This window comes from Nicotiana sylvestris, chromosome 10, assembly GCF_000393655.2.
Source record: "Nicotiana sylvestris chromosome 10, ASM39365v2, whole genome shotgun sequence".
NCBI classification, from domain to species: domain Eukaryota; kingdom Viridiplantae; phylum Streptophyta; class Magnoliopsida; order Solanales; family Solanaceae; genus Nicotiana; species Nicotiana sylvestris.
The window spans coordinates 99,614,925-99,641,072 of record NC_091066.1 but is presented as its reverse complement, the minus strand read 5'-3'; the positions used below and the strand labels follow the sequence as shown (position 1 = coordinate 99,641,072).

General features: G+C 38.2%; 1 protein-coding gene across 1 annotated transcript; it reads left to right on the top strand.

Moving 5' to 3' along the window:
- Nucleotides 1-12,832: 12,832 nt before the first annotated feature.
- On the top strand, nt 12,833-13,348 carry LOC138879734 (uncharacterized). Its single transcript, XM_070159370.1, has one exon. It carries the CDS (start codon nt 12,833-12,835, stop codon nt 13,346-13,348), a length of 516 nt encoding a protein of 171 aa, XP_070015471.1.
- The last annotated feature ends 12,800 nt before the right edge of the window (nt 13,349-26,148 follow it).

Below are 26,148 nucleotides of genomic sequence, written 5' to 3'. Positions count from 1 at the left end.
AACTACCAGCTATGTCCATTTATAAGTAGCTCATTACAAAAATTGGTCAATTCATAAAATATTACTAATATTAGTCAATTAGCTATTTTTAGCAACAAAAAAAAAAGATCAAATTTTTGCTTTCTTTTGAGTGAGTGTTATTAGAATAGATTGAGTACATTTTAAGGAGCTTGAATCTCAATTTTGGGATGATTTAATGAAGTTTTGAGGTGGTTTGAATTGAAATTCAAAGTAAAAACTGAACATGAAAAAAATGATATATGTATCACACTATGTATCATTTGTGTATCACATATGTATCATATTTTTATCAATTATGTATCACATGTGTACCTGTGTGAAAGATACATGCGTGATAAATGTTTGATACGTGTGTCGCAGAAGAATTTTTTGAACTCGATTTAATCGCGAGTTTTGATACAAAACCAGTCCAAATCACCTTCAATCTTCCTCAAATTTTGTATATTGACTTATCTATATGTTTTTAAAGAAGTTTAACTATACCCATTAAAAAAGTTCCTTTTTTTGCTTAGATTTTTGGAATATTGTATTTTTTTTTTGTATTTCATCACCTTATTTGCTACCTCATCTATGAAATTTCCTTTCCGTCTTGCATCTAATGTTGCTAATCATGCTTTAAAATATGGAATGAGTTTTTTGCATGTGATTCTTTGAGAGAAGGAACCTTATTTATTTGATTTTTCAATTTTTATATGTGCTTGGCTAATTTTGGTAAATCTATGACTAATAGCTAGAGGTTGGTAAGTTGAGACTTATTTGAGACATTTGTGTAAGTTTTCCTTTTTCTTTTAATATTTCTTGGTCTATTACTAATCACACATTTTGTTTAGGAAATTTTACAACCTATAGAATACATTAGTATCCTATTTATATTAAATAAATACCATTTTAAAATATTACATCCTATAAATACCTTTTATTCTTTATAGCAAAAAATATTAATATAGTTCCATCCTACAATTAAGGCACCACCACCAACAACAACAACAACAACCCAGTATAATCCCACTTAGTGAGGTCTAGGGATGGTAGTGTGTACGCAGACCTTACCCCTACCTTGGGGTAGAGAGGCTGTTTCCAAATAGACCCTCGACATCCTTCCCTCCAAGAACTTCCCACCTTGCTCTTGGGTAGACTCAAACTCACAACCTCTTGATTGGAAGTGGAGGTTGCTTACCATCAGAACAACCTCTCTTGTCAATTAAGGCACCATATATGCTAAAACATATTTTTCTCTCTCCTTTTTTGTATTTTCTCTCACCTAATTACTGTATAACTCCTAAACACGTTCTCTCTCTTTCTTTTACATTGTGAAATATGCAATGTATTCAACTGTATTTTTGTTTGCAACTGTTCAATTTTTCAGTAAGTTTTTAAATGTATTCATATGTATTCAGCTTACTTATTTTTTATGTCATGTGTGTGGTATCTAGTTTTTAATATGTATTTAGCCTTGTTATTGTATTTAGTCTTCTGTAAGTGTTTGTAGTTGTATTGATATGTATTCAAAACTGATTTGCTATGAAATATGCAATTCTGTAAGTGTTTGCTCTGTTTTTTGCTTCTTTTCACGAAAAAAGGGAGAAGATTATTCTGCTTTCTTTGAGCAGATTAATGTGTACTCGTATAATTTCTTTGAGTTAAATTAGGAGACTATCATGTGAATTTATTTCCTTCCGTTTTTAACAAGTTTAACTTTCCAGAATTTGCGCAAAAATGTTACTGTATTTTATTTGTATTCAGTTTGAATACATATAAATACAGATACCCATTAGTTGGAGTTCCCGTTTTTACGCTTATTTTTTTGGTTGTATTAATGAATACAACTGCTTAAATACATGAAATACATTGTATAAAAACATAAAAGGTATCTATAACAAGTAACACAGCAAAGGGTATCTATAAATGACTAATTAGGGCTAAAAGATAGTGCTTTCTGAAAAATTTTCTTTTGTTTACCTTTAAGGAAAGAAGAAAAGATATATGCTTTTGTGTAACAACGTAGAAAAACACTATTACTTGTATTATTTATCTTTTGTGTTATGTAAATTTTCTCAATTACTATACCAATCAGTTTGTAATACTTGTTGAAGTCTGATAGTTTATTATACAAAAATTATACAAAACTTCAAATACAATTTAGAGTATTTCTACGTAGGTTCTATATTTTTTTATTTTAGAAAAGTTCTGCACTACTAAACTTAAAATTGATTATAAAAAATGATTAAAAAGTCAGTTAAAAAATAAGTCGTGCTGTATTTTCTCATTGTGTAAATTGAATTATGTATAATTTTACTCTTTTACTATTTTCAATTGTGTTAATGTATGACTTTATTTTTTATGCTAACCAAAATTTGAATAATAAAACATATTAATTTTATTCCCAAATAGTTGACAAAAAGGTGTTTTTTTGTTCTTTAAAATAATAATCGAAATTTTCAATTATTAAGAATTTTTTAACAATAAAATTTGTATTTTATTCTAGTTTAATGACATATCTAAATAATTTATTAAAAATAAATTAATTTCTCGATCACTCCAAATACTAATCAAATTTACCTTACATTGAAGCGCTATCATTTTTTTATTTCATTTGATTTGATTGAGATACTATTTAGGGTGTAATACAAATATCTTCACCATAATTCTTGGTTGAGCCTTTTTAAAAATAGTTAATTGTATATTTATATATTTTAAAATTTATATAATGTTGAATTCTTATTCAACACAGAGGGAATACCCAATTAAATGATTATATAGATGGAGAAATATAATCATGCATAGTGATACTTCTTATGTTGCATAATGTACAATACTTTTTACAGAAAAAATTCACAAATTTGTCTTGATTTTAGTTTAGATAATTCTTGAATAATGTTTTAGAGCGGAAATCCTTTTAATACAATTTGAACAGATTTTAATATTTCATTCTTAAATAATTTTTTGCTAATTTTATAAAGTATTTCAATTGAAATTGCAATTTAATCTAAACCTTTATAAAATGATATTAATTGATAACAATATAAGAAAATCTGAAATATAAATCTACATAAATTATCGCCATTTTTTTTTGTTTGTAAAATCTTCTTTACTTGAAATAGTCAATAAATGTAAAAAAATGAAAGGAGATAATAGAATTGTTATATTAATGTATGTTACCATAGTATAATTTTAATTTAATAATTTTTAAATTATAAATTATTAAAAAGATAATTTTTCTAGTTAAAAGTTCTTATTGAAAAAATATTTTTTTAAACAGTGAAGGGGAAATGTAATCTGCTTTCAAACAAATTGGAAAGTAACAATAATCAAGTAGTGCATTTAAAAAAGATAGTGAAGGTTGAATGGGAAGTGGGGTCCACCAGAAGAATTCTATAGTATGGGGCCATGTTACTTTTGGTTTTATCTGTCATTAAAAACACAAAACCAAGCTTTTGAGCCTATTATACAAGCAAATAATGAAGCAATATCTTTAATATGACCATGATGCCCTTAGTCGACCTGCTCTTCTCTTTTTTGTGAGAGCTGAGGCCACATTCACTACCATCGTAGACCAGAAGGTCTTTCCATTGAATTCTATTACATACATGAGCACATTGAATAGCCTATTATAAAAGCAAACAATATAGCAATAACTTTGAAATGACCATGATGCCCTTGGTCGACCTCCTCTTCTCTTTTCTATATAATAGAAATTAAAAGATATTACTTATTTCAATTAATTTTAAAATGGTAGCTAATTTTCAATCAACAATCATAAAAGTGGCTATTTGTCAAAATCGTCCCCAGCCTGATAAGCTTTTGGGCCAAATAAGTTGGAAATTCATGGGCCAAATCAAAAGAGTGATGGCAACGACGTTACTTGAAATTTCTGGGCAATTGCTCCTCTTCTATTTTTGTTCTCAATCAAATAAGCAAGCTGCCATTTTTGATCGTTCAAAATTAAGATTTTAAATAAGTTAAAGAATAAAACAAACAATAAAATTATTCAAAGGCCAACTTTTTATAAATAGCTAGTTTAACTTAATTACATTTAAATTCCAAACTATTGGTGCTTCAATTGCAAGACTTACATTTGGAGATTAAACAACATAGTAGGCTTCTTAAATTTTCCATTGAACAAAAGAATTTAAGAAAGTTCAATATTTTCTTTTAGTTTTCTCAAATTGCTTGACAAGAGAAATTCAAATAATTTTTTTGTTTGACCAATAAATCTATTCCACAACTTCATCATACTTATGAGTGACTGTGATCTTACAATTTATAATTTCAAACTTGATGCATACGGATGAAACCGGGGTTAACACTGAATGTCTGCACACAATACAACTATTTTTTTCTTTTCTTTTTCAATTTAAGTGGCTTTTATTTTTTTCAACACAATGCACTTTTTTCCTTATTTCCTTAGTTCCACTCAAAAGCCAAACTAACCACCCCACACTTTAATTTTTACACAGTTCATAATAATTTAAGTGCTCATGAGAGGTTAGAGGGTTCAAATAGATAGTTAATTCAAACAAATGAGTAAGGTTTGTAATGTGATTGCCAAAGAAACAAGATTATAGGTTCAAAGGGGTTAATTACATACATAACAATTAAACGGATAAAATATACATATCTGGCTCAACAAAGAAACGCGTATATCACTTCCAAGACTGAACAAAACTACTATTTCGCTTTGCAAACGGACGGGGCAAGTTCTAGGCATCAAATGCAATGCATAAAATAACACAAAACCTCTCACACACACATGACACATAACTCACTCAGGATTGATTACATCAAGACACTCTAGTCAAAGCAGTTAAGCAAAGTTAAAATCATACAATTTAAGGTACTTATACAAGAGTAAAAAATCGAGTCTAAGCGTCACAACCAAAGTACTCACTATTCTCAAAGCATAACAAAGTCAAGAGATATTGTTTCATTTCAAAACACAACACAATGACTCCTATTCCTAAAAAAAGACTAACTACACTTGGTTCAAATAAAACCCTTAAAAAAGAACCGCAGCACAAAGAAAAACCAAAGGGGAATTGCTACACTACCTAAAAAAAAAATCTTTTTATTTTTTTTCTTTAGACTTAAATCCCTTAAGAAAATTGTCTAATAGATCCATTATCGGGAAAAGTCCAATCTTTTCTATTTTTTAAAAAAATATTCAATTAAACTAACATAACTAAAATAGCATAGAAAGTCACCCAGACAATCTCCTCACCCCACACTTAAAATTATGCATTGTCCCCAATGCACACCCATACATACAAGAGGGTAAAAAACACTCCCTGGTAGGCTAAAGGCCAAAGCACTAGCATCTCATGGGGTACTCAGACTTCTCCCAGGCCTGGTCCTTCGTGCGGGTACCTCACACTTTGTTCCAACGATCTGATTTGGTGTTGCATCCTTCCAATAGCTTTGCTATCCATGCTCCTAGAAAATCAAAAATCGACACTACAAAATAATATAATAAAAATAATAATAATAAAAAAAAAGAAAAAAAGAAAGCAGTAAAGTTGGGTTGTCTCCCGACAAGCGCTTGATTTAACGTCGTGGCACGACGTGAATCACTTTCTACCTCCACTTAGAACTTATGAATTGGACCCCAAGTTGTGATTCTGCTCTGTGATCATGCTCCTGGGGTGGTAGAACGAATCTGACTGGCCCAATGAAATAATGTAGTATGCTGCACTTCTTGGCCTTTAGATGAGATGTGTATTCCCGACTTTCTGGCACGAAGAATTCCAAAATGTAGGCATATTGTTCCTTACTCCTTGACTCCTCAAGTGGCTCGGATGACTCTATTTTCATATCATCATCCATACACAATGTGAAAAAATGATTGAAGTGTGGACCAATGCGCTCAACTACACAAGCATTGGGATTGTCAACATCCTTAACACTAATGACACTAGAGTCAACTAAATATGTATCCTCAATATTCTTGGTTGACTCTAGTATCTCTTCTACGATATTGGCATCCTCAAAATCCAGTTCGATTGATTGTTGGTGTTCTACTCTGGCCTTCTCTTGTAGCTCATCCTCGTATTTTTTTAAATCCACCAATATAATGGCAATTTCTGCAGCCAATTCATACTTATGTTGGCTACTATCCACAATGTCAACTTGTTGCGCTTTACAATGTTCAATTAATTTATTCGCTTGAGCTTCCAAGTTGTGAATAGTTGCCCCTTGCCTTTGTATCCGCAGTTGTATCTCATCATATTGTTCCATAAGGCACTTTAGCTCATCCTTGATCTCTTTTAGGTCCTCATACCTGAGTTCTTTATTCCTATTAACTTCACAAGAAAAAGAAGAACCATCAAAGTAAGGGGTTGGGGGAAGATAAGAAATATAAGCACAACCATGAAAGTGACCATCTTGACCACCACACATATCACACACATTTCACACATAAGATTTAGTTGGTGCACATAACTCGCTCTCGAGAATATTTTGATAATTTTGCCCTGCGTGATTTTCTCCACAATATGTATAACGAGGATCAAAAGTAGAATTACCAACATCAAAACTCTCATAATTCCAAGATGTCATGTCTCTCAGATCAAAAATAAAAAAATTAAAAATAAATAAATAATCAAATACACGAAAACAAAAATAACAGTTCAAGCTTGCAACCTAGAAATATGTACACCTACAGCTACACCGTTAGTTCCCCGGCAACGGCGCCAAAATTTGATCACGCCCAACTATGCCTTATAAAAAGGGACAAAGCGATTGTTGCAAATATAATCCAGTTTATAAGTCCAGAATCGAATCCCACAGAGAACTAAGGCTTAGCTACAGTTGTTCACTATCACCAAGAATACAAGCTTGAACAATTCCTAACTTATAGATATTAAGATTCTTGTGTTTAACTAACTAACTAAAAAATTAAAATAATAAATTAACCCTAAAGATACTACAGGTTGGAGAAATGATTAAGGAGGTCTAGAGTTATGATTTCCAATTGTCGGAATCCTTCCCGCTATGTCTTCTATAATTTTGCCTAAGTATTCTCTACCGATCATGAGCGCTCTGCATGTTGTAATTCTCTCCCGAGTAATTACGAAAATTTACTAGACATACTCTCCCGAGTTACGCTAGCTGGCTTTAATTACAGCTCATTTAGATTGCACCCAAAGTTTCGTTATCCCTAATCCCACCTTTAAACCCTTGGTATTGATTTCTCACATACGTCGGGAGTGATGTTGTTCAACAACTACCTAAATATGCACTCTCTCCTGAGTAATACATACTAAATAGGCACATCTAATTGAGGGTCCTTCAATCAACCACAAGAATAATATAGTTGAACAAATATAGAAAATACTACGGCTTAATTATATAAAAACATAACATGAATTTATCTTACAAAAGGTTCCATCAAAACCCTAGATAACAAATTAGCTATTCATAATAGTATGTAAAACTACAATACTAAAAGTCATAACCAGCAATGAAAAATAGGACGAGAAAGGAAAAACTCGTAGAAGAATTCCATGCCTTGCTCCTATTGTGTCTCTGCCTCCTTAGGTCGAATCTGTGTTTCAAATCTGTCCAACCCCTCAAACTACCATTTTTCCAAGTATATATACCAAGTAGGGTTGGGCCCAAACAATTACACCTTCTCCTACGTGAAAAAGGACACATTTTCCAGATAGGACGTGCGCGACCGCGCTTGGACCGCACTCAGACCGCGCATATCCACTTTGATTCTGCCTGACGAGCATGGCCGCGCACTTGACGCGCACTTTTCACCCTGTTCTGTTGGGAATTTGGAAAAAAACTTAAAATATGAAAGTTGTAGCCCTTTGAGTTAGATTTCCAACCATATGTCGTGGAGCCCAAGTGGAGTTCTGAGCAAAAAGTTATGTGTATTTTACTAGACAGTGTGCAATATGCCTACTCGATTCGTCATTTGTTCTTAACTATCATCTGTTGATCCCCGAACACGATCCCGACTTAATTACTTGGGCGTTTACTCAGACTTCAAAGCTCCAAATCACTTGAATTCATTCCATAACATCTACATAGCTCGGAATCCCTCCTACAAGGCATAAAATACATAATTAGTGCAAAACACTAGCGATTAAAGCTCAAACTCAATTAAAATGCAGTAAATTAGAGTGTAATAAGTGACTAAAATACGAAATTATAGCCTATCATCAAACACACACCCTGATTTCCCGGTGGATCAAACGAGGTAAGAGTATGAATATATGATATCGAAATCGAAGCTGGGAACACTTTGTATCGAGGCCCAAACGGAGTGCTCACCATCAGACCTGATGAGACAACACCCCCGAACCCAGAACGTGCTTCGAGACTTTGGAAAACATAGAAAACGGATGCACGCGACTAACATAGGACCGTGATATCCGCACCCAACCAGATATTACGGTGCAGATCTCGCTCGATATCAGTAACAGATCAGTAATTAACGAGAAAAAAAGATTTTTACCTTTTTTAGAATTGTATTAGGGACGAAACTCTCCTACTATATAAAGGAGAAATTTTTAATTTAATAGGGGATATTGTAACACGCATTCCAAGGCAATACAAACTTATTTCTTCACTTTCTAGCTATTTCAAAGTCCTTACTTTACTTTTGTTCTTTGTTCTTGATTGGCTTCGAACCAAGGACCCAACCGAGGGCAGAAACTATCGCCCAATCCAAGTTCAAGTTGGGCCATAACATTTCGACTGGTTTGATTATTCATTGTGTCTTTAACCCACTTATCTAACACTCTTGATTATTTGTGTTGAATCTATCCATATATCCTTAAAACCGCGTACAAATTTAATTATTATCCTTTTTAAGGGTGAACAATTTGGCGCCTACCATGGGGATAAGGATAATAGTGGTCGTTTGATACAAATCTCCATAACACGCTCTATTTTACGCTTTTTGTTTAAAGTCTCAATTTCAGGTCAGCTTAAAGATGTCAAATTTTCAGTCTGCCCAATTGAACGTTGAGGCTAAGTCTGGCCATCGTGGCGAGAATAACAATCTAGGTGCCCCCTACTGATCCCAACAGAGTCCCAGTTGCTGATTCAATCGACGCCACTTCATAGGTTGCTATCGAAGTCAACCTGCCGATTGACCCCGTAAACAACATTCGTGGAGGTCCCCGACCAATAGCTCGAGAAATGCCCAAAGGCGAAGGTGATGGGGTAAGTCTATGGTTAATCTTCGAAATGTTACAGGCTCAATAGGTGGCGATAGCGCAGCTATATAATCAAGCCCATGCCTTGGTAGGATCGAGCCCGAACGGTCTCGGGGGAACATCTGAAGAAACAAACAAACCACCAAGAGGTTGGGTGAAGCTGATCCCGAGGTCAACCAGGAGATAATGAAAATGCTTGAAGCATTGACAGAGCGGGTAGAATCAGGTGAGAAGAAAATTGAGGCTAACGACAAGAAGGTGGAGACATATAATTCTAGGGTTGATCAAATACCGGGAGCACTCCCGATATTGAAAGGACCGGATTCCAAGAAGTTTATCCAAAAGCCTTTCCCTCCGAGCGCGGCACCAAAGTCGATCCTGAAGAGGTTTTGTATGCCTGATATTCTAAAGTACAACGGAACAAAGGATCCAAACGAGTACGTAATCTCCTATACATGTGCCATCAAGGGAACGAGTTGGAAGATGACGAAATCGAGTTAGTGTTACTGATTAGTTCGGGAAAACTCTGTCAAAAGAAGCAATGATATGGTGTCACAAAGCAATGATATAGTGTCACAACTTACTCCCAAATTCTATTGATTTGTTTGCTATGCTTGCATATGCTTTTGTGAAGGTCCATGCTGGAGCCATTAAGGACAAAACCAGAAAATCATACCTTTTTAAGGTTTAACAAAGAGACAACGAGATGCTCAGAGAGTTCTGTCGAGGTTTCAAATGGAATAGATTAACTTGCCTCCGGTTGCTGATGATTGGGCTGTTCAGTCATTCACTCAAGAACTTAACCCCTGAAGCTCCTTGTTTTCCTAGCAGCTAAAACAAAACTTGGTGGAGTACACGACGATAATTTCGGCCGACGTCCACAACATGCAATAGTAAAAAATTAGAGTCGAGGTCGACTAACTCGGAGCCCTTTCTAGGTCCATTTATCCCATCAAAGCCGACGACAGGTCTAAGAAAGCCGTCGATCATGAGCCAAGACCGGTCCGGGATCTATACCAACCATACAATGCGGATCAAAGGGGAAATGGGTCCCGACATCAGCCCACAAAGAACGAAAAGAGAGGCGATCGAGGGCCTAGTAGCTAAGGTCTGATGAGAAAAAATAGTTTTAATAGGCCACTCGGGATCGAGGGCCTAGTAGGTAAGGTCTGATATCCTAACTTGATATGTAAGTATAGTGGCACTCATGGCCATAGGACCGAGGATTGCCGACAACTGAGAGAAGAAGTTGCCCGGTTGTTCAATAACGGGCACCTCCCAGAATTTCTAAATGATCGAGCCAAAAGTCACTTTAGGAATAGGGACGCCAACAAACAAGCCAAACTTGAGAAGCCTCAACACGTCATCAACATGATCACTGGAGGGGTCGATATCCCTCAAGGACCGATGATAAAGCGCACTAAAGTATGTATCACAAGGGAAAAATGTACTCGAGATTATATCCCGGAGGGAGACATCTCGTTCAACGACGAGGATACCAAGGGCATTGTGTAACCACACAATGATCTGTTGGTAATATCCGTACTTATTAATAAATCTCGAATTAAACGTGTATTGATTGATCAAGGTAGATCGGCCAACATCATCAGATCGATGGTCATAGAGCAGTTGAGGTTACAAGATCAAATAGTGACGATGGTCCTGGTGCTGAACGTGTTTAAGATGGTATGCAAAACTACTAAAGGGGAGATAACCCTGCCAATGAACACCATCGGGACAATCTAACAGACAATGTTCTACGTGACCGAATGGGACACGAGGTACAACGCCATATTCTAAAGGCCATATGTTCATAACATGAGGGTGGTACCTTCAACCTTACACCATGCACTGAAGTTCCCTACACCAGGAGGAGTCATGACGGTCTAGGAGATCAGCCGGCTGCAAAGGAAATGTTCGTAATCGACAAGCTAGTCTCGGTTCCTGTGGTTTCGACATTAAGGAACTCAGAGCCGACCAGAAAGGAAGAAATTAAATAAAAATTACCGATGCCGGCCCTGACCGAACCGGAGGAGCGAGGAGTAGACGAGGAGGAGGATTACAGAGTTCCAAGGTCGCTCATAGCTCTTGATGATACCGATGCCACCAAATCGGGGTTAACTCCCGAGCTCAGGAAAAAACTCAATGAATTTTTTAAAGCAAACATAAACTGTTTTCGCTTGGTCCCACCTTGACATGACAGGGATCCCCCCCAGAAGTGACCATTCATAAGCTGAGTTTGGACCCGAAGTTCCACCCGGTTAAATAGAAGAGGAGACCACAGTCCGAGGTCAAGCATGTATTCATCAAGGATGGGGTATCTAAACTCCTTAAAATAGGGTCCATTCGGGAAGTTAAATACCCAAACTGGTTAGCTAACATAGTGGTAGTGCCTAAAAAGGAAATAAACTAAGAATGTGTGTAGATTACAAAGATCTAAACAAGGCATGCCTTAAGGATTCTTTTCCTTTGCCTAATTTAACATCGATCGAACGATCGACGCGATGACAGGGCATGATATACTCAACTTTCTCGATGCCTATTCCAGGTACAACAAATTCGGATGGACCAGGGCGATCAGGAAAAGACTTCTTTTATCACTAAATTCGGCACTTATTGTTATAACATAATGCCATTCGGATTAAAGAACATCAGTGCCACTTATCAATGCCTAGTAAACTGGATTTTCTAAGAATAGTTAGAAAAATCAATGGAAGTTTATATTGACTGCATGTAAGTCAAGTCCCTGCGAGCAGAGAACCATTTGAAACATTTAAAGGAAAGCTTCGAATATTGAAGAAATACAATATGAAGTTGAACCCGAAGAACTATGCATTCGGGGTCAGATCGGGAAAATTCCTCAAGTTCATGGTGTTCAATTGAGGGATCGAGATCAATCCCGACAAAATCAAATCCATAGAAAACATCACAGTGGTAAACAACGTCAAGGCCTTTCAGAGGCTGACTGGGCGTATAGCCACCCTAGGCGAGTTTCTATCGAGGTCCTCGGACAAAAGCCATCGGTTCTTCTCATTGTTGAAGAATAAGAATAACTTTTCCTAGACCCCAGAATACCAACAACTGTACCTACTCCATACTCCGAAGGCGGACGAACAATTGTACCTTTACTTAGCTGTTTCCGAGGTGGCGGTAAGTGGAGTCTTAGTTCGGGAAGAGGAAGGTACACAATTTCCTATTTACTATGTTAGTAGAACTCTAGGCGAGGCCGAAACAAGGTATCCTTACCTAGAAAAATTGGCGCTCGCTTTGCTAAGCGCCTCCAGAAAGTTAAAATCATACTTTCAATGCACCCCGTATGTGTCGTAACCTCTTACCCACTGAGGAACATCTTGCACAAACTTGAGCTCTCAAGCCGGTTGGCCAAATGGGCCATCGAAATCAGCGGGTATAATATTGAGTATCGACCTTGAACCGCCATAAAATCTCAAATTTTGGCAGACTTTGTGATCGACTTTACACCAGCCTTAATACCCAAAGTCAAAAGGGAATTATTGCTAATCTCGGGGACTACCTCGGGAATTTAGACCCTTTTTACGGGAGGTGCCTCGAACGTAAAGGGGTCCAGGCTCGGCATTGTATTGAAACCACCTACGTGGAGTGTAGTTAGGCAGTCTATTAGAACTATGAAATTAACTAAGAATGAGGCCGAGTATGAGGCCCTAATTGCAGGTCTTGAATTGGCTAAAAGCCTTGGGGCCGAGCTGATCGAAGCTAAGTGCAACTCCCTCCTCATAGTAAATCAAGTCAATGGGATGTTCGAAGAGAAAGAGGAACGGATGCAAAGGTACTTAGACAAATTACAAGTAACGCTGCATCAATTTAGGGAATGGACCCTGCAACACTTGCCCCGAGATCAGAACGGTGAGGCCGATGCTCTGGATAACTTGGGGTGGTCCATCGATGTTGATGAAATTAGTTTGGGAACAGTAGTACAACTCATGAAATCGGTGATAGAAGAAGTCCATGCCGAAGTAAACTCAATGAGTTTAACTTGGGATTGGAGGAACAAGTACATAGACTACTTGAAAACCGGAAAATTTCCCTCGGATCCCAAACAATCAAGAGCTCTGTGTACCAAGGCTGCCAGATTTATCTTGGTCGAAGGGGCATTGTTCAGGAGAATGTTCGACAACCGCTAGCTAGATGCTTGGGGAACCATTCGGGGATAGAATCTTTGGTCCATAAATTAATCAGGGCTGGCTACTACTGGACCAAAATGGAGAAAGATGCGAAGGACTTCCTACAAAAATGCGACGACTGCCAAAGACATGCCTCGATGAACCATCAACAGGGAGAACTACTCCATTTGATCTTGTCCTCGTGGCCATTTATAAAGTGGGGAATGGATATCGTCGGTCCTCTACCATGGATTCCCATTAAGGCATAATTCATATTAGTCATGACTATAAATGGGTAGAAGCTCAAGCGTTCGAAAGAGTCCAGGAGAAAAAAGTCACTGACTTCATCTGGGACCATATAATATGTCGATTCGGGATACCGACCCTAGGGCTGCTTATCGGGCAGATTGGGTGGTTATTTACTCTTAACGGTTTGGCTTACCGGTTATCGGCTTTTAAATGTATTAATCCGCTAGCCACCCGATAAGATATCGAGCGGATTGGTATCGGTTTAGCTCTTATCGGGCAGTTTATTGACCTAATTCAATCAAAATAAAATAAAATTTAGTCTCTGTATGTTTAAATAGGTGGTCGACGTACTAAGAGGGACGAAGCATAAGAGAAACTGTGATGGGTAAATCATCTATCCAGAATCTTATTTATGTTTATGCACGTTGGCCTTAGTCCATGTGAAAGATTTCCAATTGTCGTTGTTAAAACAAATGTTTGTCATGCTTAGAATTCTAGGATGCCTTAAAACCCAAGCAAAGTTGATGAAACAGTGGTGTAACTGGTGTTGTTATCTTGTTTCAGACAGTAAATTCTATCTTTTGTCACAGTTAGATGACTCCTTTTATTTGGCTTTCTTTTATTCTAATTCACTTTGATAGAGTATTGGAGGAAGAAATGTTTTTGATTATTTAATATATATATATATGGATAAAAATAAATTATATATATATATATATATATATATATATATATATATATATATATATTCTTAACGGGTTAACGGATTATCCGTTAAGAAAATTAAATAATCCGCCCCCAAACTGATAAGCCGTTAATAAAAAAATTTCAATCTGTTCCCCGTCCGTTAAACCGTTAACCCGATACCAATAAGCCATTAAGCTTTGGTTTCGGTTCGGTTTTCGGTTTCAGTTCGGTTTTGAAAACGCCTAACCGACCGAGGTCGTTTGCAATAATGGGAAATAATTCATCGGCACCAAGGTAAATAAATTCTTCGAAGATCACAATATTAAGAAGATACTATCAACACCTTACCACCCTAGTGAGAACGGAGAGGCAGAATCAACAAACAATAACATACTTCAAAACCTGGAAAAGAGGTTGACCAATGCCAAAGGGAAATGGAAGGAAATCCTGCCTGAAGTCCTGTGGGCATACCATACGACCTCGAAGTCTAGTACCGGGACCACCCCATTTTCGTTAGTCTACAGGGTCGAAGCCTTAATATTGGTCGAAGTGGGAGAAGCGAGCCTCAAGTTCCAATATGCAACAGAAAAGTCAAACGGCGAGGCCATGATTAAGAGCTTGGAACTACTGGATGAATGGCGGGAGGCCGCCCTAGTCCGGTTGGCCACCCAGAAATAACGAATAGAAAGATACTACAACCGAAGAGCCAACCTCTAATACTTTAAGATCAGGGACTTAGTGTAGTGGAAAGTAACATTACACACCTAGAACCTGAACAAGGAGAAACTGGGGACAAATCTGAAAGGACCATATTGTGTCGTCGGAATTTCCTACAAAGGATCGTACAAACTCGAAGAAGGAAATAATGTGCAACTACTGAACAAATGGAACATGACACACTTAAAGCGGTACTACTACTATGGTACAAACTCAATTACTCTTTAATCATGTTATGAATCGGACTAACATTTGCAGGCAAATGACCAAGGATGGATGTGGCTATTAGGTCTGAAAGCTTGTGTTGTACTCTTTTTCCCTTGAATCGGTTTGGTCCCAAAATGGGGTTTTCGGCAAGGTTTTTAACGAGGCAACATTAAAACGTGCTAACTTAGATTCGAAGACCGGTCTCAAATCGGAGTCAATGATCATTCACTTCATATCAACAATATCCGAGCCCTCTCAAGCTCGACCGCGAATACTGGGGGCCATCACCCTTGGATTAAGGTTTTTAGCAAGGAAAAAAGAAAAACCTTGAGTACTAGAAGCTAAGGCTTGGATGTTATGATTCATTGTAAGGGCCAAACGGTTGTTTGAACTGTGCTCACATAGTCCACCCTAGCCATGATACAGGTTTTTATGCGCGTTTGATCATGCACTTTACATGCTGAGAATTGAAAGATAGTTCCACCTTGCTATTACACATTTTCTTGCTTCTTCAATTCCGGATCCTAAGAGCCCATGGGCTACCCCTACTTAGGGACTATCAAGCCCATGAGCTACTCCTACTTGGGGACTATCGAGCCTAAGGGCTACAGAATCCCGGAGGCACCAAACCTATTAGGCAGTACCCAAATACAAAAGGCTATAGCCACCCTAAAAATGGCTCAGAGATGTCCGAAGCTCGTAATCAGAAAGTAAGGCCTTTATAAAATCTTGAAACCTTCTAACATGTTACCCTCGACAAAAATCGTCTAAAATCACTTAAACATCTTGAAAACTTCCGGTCACACCGAGGTTTCAAAGCCTCGAGCAAACAAAGGCGTATCAAAGTCGGGCTCCGTTCGGACCTCCGAAAAATGAATGCCCCATAACTTCATTTGATTCTATGCTAAGGCATAAAAATAGTACTTGAATAGAAATTATAAAAAGATGCTAGAAAAGTAAAGACACGATATTGACAAAATGAAAATTTTTCATATATATTCCGATATATATTTACAAAGGCCCAATAAAAACAGCCTCGAAATAAACAAAAAAAGTATATATATATATATATATATATATATATATATATATATATATATATACATAAGGGAAAACAAAAACTGAAAAGGTACTAAGGCACCTACGCCTGGTCTTCATCGAGACCCGACTCTTCACCAGAACCGTCGGAGCCCTCGGAATCTTCTGAGCCTTCGGCACCCTCAGGCTCGTAGAGCTCCTTTGCCTTGGCCTATAGCTTTTTGGCTTCCTCGATCTCCGCCAACGGATCAAAACCTCAGGCATGGATCTCTCTTTGGGACAACCGCTTCACATATTTAGTCTTTATATTTAGGCGGGTTTCGACTGCCTCCACATCAGCCTTGTACTAGGCTGCCATTTCCTCGACATCAGTGGCGGTTGTGTCCAATTTAGTCTTTAGTGCCTCATATTATCTTCCAAGGACATCTCATTCTGCGACAGCCGAGCTCAGCTGTGCTCGGAGATCATCATTCAGCGAAGACCACTTATCAGCTTTGTCCTTCACCACCCGGAGTTGGTTCTCAACCGATGTCAGCTCCGCCTTAGGAGTTTCTTTCTCCGAAGCTAGCAAGTCCATCCTGCACTTCCACACTTCGGCCATGGCCTTGACCTCGTTTATCTCAGCTTGGAGCTGATCGATTAGGTCGATCTTCTATTGGACCCATGAGGTTGTATTGTTAGTCACCACGACTAGCTCCTCGTTTTTAGTTTCAAAAACCTTTACCTTTTAAACCAGGTCGGCATGTTCCCACTTTAGGATCGAGGCCTCCCTCTATGCTTTGTCCAGCTCGGCTCGAAGGTATTTAAGGGACTCATCCTGTTGCTCACAAAGAAGCATGTACGCGTCCTTTCTTCCAGACCTGTTGTTTGAGCTCGAACTCGAGCTGGCTGATTTCCAAGCGGTACTGGCGGAAGCTTTCATGATGAAGCACTAAAGCCTGTAAAATAATGGAACTAGTAAAAGACATCAAGTGTTCATGAAAGTGTTCATGAAGGGAGTATGAAAACTTAAGTGCTTAAGGGAAAACTTAAGCAGGGTTCATGAAGGGAGTATGAAAGTGTTAGAACCTTACCCGGTTCAGCGCCTGCTGCTCTTCACTAAAGAGACTTGACGTGCCCATCTCGTTTATCTTTGCATGGTCCTCCTCGATCACTAGGCATCGGAGGTAGCTGGAAACACCTATTGGAGTATACAGGATCCGAGCATCCTCTGGGACTATGAGAACAATCATCCTCTTGCGCTCGAGGTCCACACTCGACGCAGGGAATTGCTTCACCAATCTTGGGATCATACTCGATCCGTCAGCTCCCAAAGGAACGTCCTTCTTCGTATCTCCAGGTGACCTAGCCTGGAGAAATCTTCCAATGTGGACATGTCCATTCTATTGAAGAAGGAGTGGAGAGGATCATCTGCACCCTGAACTCCTTCACTTGATTTTTTCTAGCCCGCTTAGGCCTCTTCAAGCATGGACTCTGTATAGGAGGGCATTTCGATGACGTCTATCACACCAGTCGCCTCCTTTAAAATAGGAACAAATTCTCGGGAGGTCACACCCCTGTCTCCACTTAGGCCTCTCGAATCGGAAAGGGATCGGCCTTGTAGCCCCTTTACTCGATCGTCACTTGCTCCCTGACAGGGGTCGATCCCTGGGAAACAAAGATGTCATTTTCTTTGGGCTTATCCCTAAGCCAGTAAAGCAAGTCAGAGTCCGGTACCCTGGACTTAGTATTCTTCTTGGGCTTACGAGCCCAGTTGGCCGCCCTCTTTTTTATCTTCACCTCGGGATCCGAGGAAACCGAGGACTTTTATTTCCTCTTCTTCTCCTTATTGGCAACCTCGGGCTGTTCCAAAATAGAGGGTTTGATGGGTAAGGACGTATCCTCGTCCCTGCCTAGCAGGCTAAGTTTGTGGTCTTAGGTAAACCTACGTAGGAAAGTAGAAGGTCAACATTGTGTAAGCTTGGGGCATAGTAATAACTATTCAGGGGAGAGCCTTACCATGAGAACGGGCCTCCTATTTTCCTTTTGAAAGTTTGTGACACATGTTCTAATAGTATGACATCTGCTTGCAGGTTCCTTCGATCCACACCTTGAGTCGGGGGACCGCATTAGGAACCTAGGCAACAGCTGCACGACCATAAATACTGGTGATGAGAGAAGAAATGAAGAGAAATTGACACTTAAGGAAAGACTATACTTACGATATGCGTTCCACTTATTAGGGAATTCGGGGACTGTATAGACAGAGTAGGTGGTTGAGGGTGAACCGAGGAGATTCAGTGTTTTTTACAAAATAGTGTAGCAGGATCACGATCCTCTAGAGGGACAGGTGGATTTGCCTGAGGCACACCTCGTACCTCTTTCAAAAGTCCAGGATTACTAGGTCTACCAGGCCCACCGTGATGGGGTAAGTGTAAACACCTAAATATCCCTCCACGTGGGTAGTGATATCATCCTCAGGCCCGAGGACAACCACGTTCTTGCCTTCCCATTTACAGCCTTGTCGGACTCTGGGAAGGGTATCTTAATAACTGAGCATATATATATATCTCTATACTCTTTCGCCTCGGTCTTGTTTGACAGAGGCCTTCTTGACCTTGAAACATCCCCGATAGACAGCCCACGGGTATGAAGCTTTTCATAGGAGGCTTTGGGAGCACCTCGGGGCATCCACCTCGACATTTGCGGCGAGCTAGGAAGATGAAGGGGTTGTTTGCTGTGGTACAGACTTGGAAGTTTTGGCCATCATGAATCTGGGAAAATATATAAAGATTTGAAGAAAGCATATAAAGGTTATAAATAAAGATATGAAGTACTGGGTTGAAAATCCAAGAAAAAACGTGAAGGTTTGAAGGTTAGAGATGAAGATTTGAAGGTTCAAGAAGCGAGGTATGAAGATTTGAGAAAGTCGAAAACCTTTATAAAGTTTGACGGTAAGATCTAGGATCAGAAAGTGAAAAAAGTGAAGAGGTTCAAAATTATTATAGAGAAAAATGCAATCATAATGCGACGTTTCGCATTCGAAGAAAACCAACCTATGATCGACATGTGTCTGAAGTCAGAACGATGCGACTGACGGGACGTTTCGGCTTGTACATCACCTCGGTTGAAATGTACGAAGGAAGGAACCTGGGTTCATCTGTCGTTTCCCATCATTTCGGCAAACCTGCTCTCTGGGAAATGAGGGAACTCTCTGAATATGGGTGAAACCGGGGTTAACGCACACCGATTTTCTGGTGGATCAAACGAGGTAAGAGTATGAATATATGAGATCGAAATCGAACATGAGAACTCTTTATATCGAGGCCCAAACGATGTGCTCACCATCGGATCTGATGAGACAACACCCCCAAAATCCTAAACGAGCTCCGAGAGCTTAGAAAACATTGCAAACAGCTGCACACGACTAATATAGACCGTGATATCCACACCCAATCGGATATCACGACGCAAATCTCATATGATGTTGGTAACAGATCAGTAATTAACGAGAAAGGAGGATTTTTACCTTTTTTAAAATTGTACTATGGATGAAATCTCCTACTATATAAAAGAGAAACTTTTTATTTAATAGGGGAGATTGTAACATGCATACCAAGGCAATACAAACTTATTTCTCTGCTTTTTAGCTATTGCAAAGTCCTTACTTTACTTTTGTTCTTTGTTCTTGATTGGCTTCGAACCAAGGACCCTGTCACAACCCAAAATCACTAGTCGTGATGGCACCTAACTCGATCCTCTAGGTAAGCCAACTAACAGAAAATACAATCCAAATGAGATTATAGGAAAATAGGGAAGAATTATCTGAATATTTACAAATTAAACCCAAGAACTGGTAGTACGAATCATGAGCTTCTAAGACATGAAATTTACAAAGCCAATACAAATAATTACCCGATATGTTTGAAAGTTACATAAACAAATTAGCAGAATCTAAAACTACAAAGGACAAGTGGCAGCTATATCCAGAATGCACGAACATCTTCAGAGTCAGCCCCCGACATCACCAGCAGCTTCGCTCCAAATATTTGCATACAAGGTGCAGAAGTGTAGTATGAGTACAACCGACCCCATGTACCCAGTAAGTATCTTGTCTCACCTCGTCTAAGTAGTGACGAGGCTTTTTAGTTAAAAGATACTCACCGAAAAAACCTGCACTGAAAACCAGCAATAGAACTAAACTATGATATAACAGAAAGGAATATATGAAACGAATATACAAAAAATAGCTGAGTGCTAACAGAGATCACAATTTAGCTACTTCCAATACCTTGACCATTCTTTCCCTTAGAACAAAAATCAATAAACCACGCCAGTCACTCCATAACTATCATAGCACGAGGAATGTACTTAGATATCAAGTCAATTACAAGGCAACACCCTTCGTGCTTTTATCTCATCCTCACCCAATATACGTATAAAAGTACCAACCAGATGATAGAAATACCGATAACATGAATTACAAAGTAGGAAATACGCAAGTAGCAATAATGAACGAGGATATACATGTGGGCAACCGAAATAGACTAGGCAGAAGGCATATAAGTACTGACAACAATTTGGAGACATGGAATATCAACTTCAACTAACTAGTACGGTGGAGGTCTAGGTATAAGCATAACAAATAAGAAAAAAAACACATGATCTTTACAAGTTAACAAGTAGACGCATGAACGACTAGCATAGTAGAAGGCTTGTACTAAAGTGCAACAGAATAGATATAACATGAGCGTAATTATAACAATAGGAAATAGCCATGGTATGTGCAAGTTAAGCAAGTAGAAGGTATGAGAAACACAACAACAATTGAGATAGAGATCAATGACAGAATAATGGCAACAAGTCACATCAGATCTATAATTATGACAATAACAACTCAAGGTAAAGACATGAACATATACACGTGAAACAGATATCATAACATAATGTATGTTCCACACTCTCGCCTGCACGGAAGCACCTATCGTGCCATGATCTCAAGATAATACAAAAGCATAACAATATAAATGAAATTGCACGACATCACCCTTCGTGCTTTACACTCTTATAACATGGCATGACATCACCCTTCATGCTTTTACTCTCAATGATATGGCACGACATCACCCTTCGTGCTTTACACCCAAATAACATGGCACAACATCACCCTTTGTGCTTTTACTCTCAATAATATGGCATAGAATCATCCTTCGTGCTTTACACTCTCCCTCGCATGATAATGTATATATAATGGCACGACGTCACCCTTCGTGCTTTACACTCTTCCTTACCAAGCATATGTATATCAATGACAAATAAGACATGAAGCATAAATAACGTCAAGGAGAGTGTTTAAACAAATATTCCCAATGAATCCCAATCACAACTTCCAAGCCAACAAGAGTTCAATAAACCCTCAAGAACCTTATTATTCAAGTATTTCAACAAATCTCACGAATGATCTACAACAGGAGTATTTAATCTAGCATCTCAAGAATATCGGCCGTAGCAATGTATGAATGATTAAGCATAGTGATGACTAAATTAGAAATATTAATGTTTCTCAGAATTTTCGTCAAATTTTTCAAGTTATAAACAGGAACATTTTAGATCCCAACATTCAATTCCATATTTTAGTGATTTAGGAGTCAGGTAAGACATGAAGCAAGAAGGTCACGTTGTTCTACAAGACACAATTATAACATAATCACCCCCGAGAATGATTAACCTTGGCACATGCATATATGATCGTCACCTCATATATGTATAACTCCCGCATGTAGCAAACAATGTCAAATAGTAGGAAAAATTCACTCAATAAAGTTAGGCAAGACACTTACCTCAATTCGGCTAATTCAATACTCAATTTAGCTTTTTTCTTTACAAATTACCTCCGCTCGGCGCAATCTAGCCAAGGACGACTTAAATACATCACACAATCCAAGAGAAAATAATTTCAATTAATAAATCTGTGATTTTTATACAATTTCTCAAAAGTCAACCCTCGGGCCCACCCGGTCAAAACCTGGGTCCAAGGGTAGATCTTGACTACCCATAGCCTCAAGAGTCCAAATACGTGCTTTGTTTCCAAATCCGAGTCCTATTCAATAATCAAATCCCAAATTTTTATTTTTTAAAACTTTGACAAAATCCCCATAATTTTCCCTAAATTTCTCATGAATTTGATGTTAAATCTTATGTATAATCATGAAATATAGTTGAGAATTGATTAGAGGTACTTACCCAATGATTTGGTATGAAAATCCCTTCACAAAATTGCCTCCCATCGAAGCTAGGGTTCAAAATATAACAAAACAAAGCTAAGTCTCGGAATTCTCAGCTATATGCAGGCTGCAAATGTCTCATTTGCCACATGGGGTTCGCAAATGCGAACAATCTGTCGCAAAAGCGAACCAGAGCACTGCCTGTCAAGGTCGCATTTGCGACCCAATAATTTGCAAATGCGAATACCATCTTGGCAGGGTCCTCGCAAAAGCGAACAACCCCACTTCGCAAATACGAAGGGTTTCTTCGCAAATACGAATCTTCCCCAGCAGCCCAAATTTTGCAAATGCGGCCTAGCCGGCCAAAAATTCCAATCATCTGAACATAGCCCACATTCACATCTTACTCATCATTTAGTCATCCAAACACTCGCCGGCCACAAATTCCACTCATAGGGACACTACCGGACGTATAAGTCCAAAAGCATATGCACACACAACCGAAATTCCCATTCTCAAGCTGCAGTTAAAACCCGGTCTCAAGTCCTCCAGACTAACCCATCATCAGTACACAAAAATCACATCTCGCACCTCATCCATGGAATCACAAGTCGTCGATGCACAGCCGATATCGAGTGCTCACATGTCGTGGAAGGAATTCAAAGAGTTACGCTTCAAGCTGAATCAATGTAGCACGATAAGGAAAGAAAGATGAGAAGTTTATCCTAAATGCCCTGTAGCCTCTCAAAGATAGGTATGGACATCATCATACCGATCCGCAAGACTCTACTAGATACTTGCTCACGACTCGTAGAATCTATGAATCTAGAGCTCCGATACCAACTTGTTAAGACCAAAAAACCACTAATTGTGATGGCACCTTACTCGATCCGCTAGGTAAGCCAACTAATAGAAAATACAATTCAAATGAGGTTATAGGAAAATAGGGAAGAATTATCTGAATATTTAAAAATTAACCCAAGAACTGGTAGTACGAATCATGAGCTTCTAAGACTTGAAATTTACAAAGCTGATACAAATAATTACACGATCTGTTTGAAAGTTACATAAACAGATTAGCAAAGTTTAAAACTACCAAGGACAAGTGACAGCTATATCCGAAATGCAAGAACATCTTCAGAGTCAGCTCCCGATATCACCAGCAGCTTCGCTCTAAAAATCTGCACGCAAGGCGCAAAACTGTACTATGAGTACAACCGATCCCATGTACCCAGTAAGTATCTTGTCTAACCTCGTCGAAGTAGTGATAAGGCTTTTTAGTTAAAAGATACTCATTGATAAAACCTGCACTAAAAACCAACAATAGAACTATACTCCGATATAACAGAAAGGAATACATGAAACGAATATACAAAACAATAACTGAGTGATAACAGAGATCACAATTTAGCTACTTCCAATACCTCGACCAATCTTTCCCTTAGAACAAAAACCAATAAACCACGACACTCACTTTATAACTTTCATAGCACGAGGAATGTACTTAGATATCAAGTCAATTACGTGGCAACACCCTTCGTGCTTTTATCTCATCCTCACCCAATAGACGTATAAGAGTACCAACCGAATGACAGAAATACCGTTAACAAGAATTACAAAGTAGGAAATATACAAGTAGCAATAATGAACGAGGATATACGTGTGGGCAACAGAAATAGACAAGGCAGAAGGCATACGAGTACTGACAACAATTAGGAGACACGGAATATCAACTTCAACTAACTAGTATGGTGGAGGTCTAGGTACAAGCATAACAAATAAGAAAAAAACACATGATCTTTACAAGTTAACAAGTAGAGGCATGAACGACTAGCATAGTAGAAAGCTTGTACTAAAGTGCAACAAAATAGATACAACATGAGTGTAATTATAACTATAGGAAATAGCCATGGTATGTGCAAGTTAAGCAAGTAGAAGGTATGAGCAACACAACAACAATTGAGATAGAGATCAATGACAGAACAATAGCAACAAGTCACATCAGATCTATAATTATGACAATAATAGCTCAAGGTAAAGACATGAACAAAAATACGGCAAACACATATCACAACATAATGTATGTCCCACATCCTCGCCTGCACGGAAACACCCATCGTTCCATAATCTCAAGATAATATAGAAGCATAACAATATAAATAAAGTGGCACGGGATCACCCTCCGTGCTTTACACTCTCATAACTTGGTAAGACATCACCCTTCTTGCTTTTACTCTTAATGATATGGCACAACATCACCCTTTGTGCTTTACACTCATATAACATGGCACCACATCACCCTTCGTGATTTTTCTCTCAGTAATATGGCACAGCATCACCCTTCGTGCTTTACACTCTCCGTCACATGATAATGTATATACAATGGCACGTCATCACCCTTCGTGCTTTACACTCTTTCTTACAAAGCATATATATATCAATGACAAACAAGGCAGGAAGCATAAATAACATCAAGGAGAGTGTTTAAATGAATATTTCAAATAAATCCCAATCACAACTTCCAAGCCAACAATAGTTTAATAAACTCTCAAAAACCTTATTATTCAAGTATTTCAACAAATCTCACGAATGATCTACAAAACAAGTATTTAATGTAGTATCTCAAGAATATCGACCTTAGCAATGTATTAATGATTAAGCACAGTGATGACCGAATTAGAAACATCATTCTCAGAATTTCCGTCCAATTTTAATCAAGTTATAAATAACTACACTTTAGTTCCTAACATTCAATTCCATATTTTAGTGATTTAGGAGTCAGGTAAGACATGTAGCAAGAAAGTCACGTGGTTCTACAAGACACAATTATAACATAATCTACCCCGCATGATTAATCCTGGCACATGCATATATGGTCGTCACCTCATATATGTATCACCCACGCATGTAGCAAACAATATCAAATAGTAAGAAAAATTCCCTCAACAAAGTTAGACAAGATGCTTACCTCAATTCGGTTAACTCAATACTCAATTTAGCTTTTTTCCTTTACAAATTCACCTCCACTCGGCTTAATCTAACCAAAGACGACTTAAATACATCACACATTGCAAGAGAAAATAATCTCAATTAATAAATATGTGATTTTTATACAATTTTTAAAAAGTCAACCCCTGGGCTAGCCCGGTCAAAACCCGTGTCCAAGGGTAGGTCTTGACTACCCATAGCCTTGGGAGTCCTAATACGTGTTTTGTTTCCAAATCCAAGTCCTATTCGACTCTCAAATTTTATTTTTCAAAACTTTGACAAAATCCTCAATATTTTCCCAAAATTTCTCATGAATTTGATGTTAAATCTTATATATAATCATGAAATATAGTTGAGAATTGATTAGAGGTATTCACTCAATGATTTGGTATGAAAATCCCTTCACAAAATCGCCTCCCATCGAAGCTAGGGTTCAAAATATCACAAAATGAAGCTAAGTCTCAGAATTCCCAGCTATATGCAGGCTGCAAATGTCGCATTTGCGATATGGGGTTCACAAATGTGAACAATCTATCGCAAAAGCGAACCAGAGAATTGCCTGTCAAGGTCGCATTTGCGACCCAATACTTCGCAAATGCGAAGACCATCATCTCGCAAAAGCGGCAGAGTCCCCGCAAAAGCGAACAACCCCACTTCACAAATGCGAATCTTGCCCAGCAGCCCAAATTTAGCAAATGCGATGGCTGCTTCGCAATTGTGACTATCGCATTT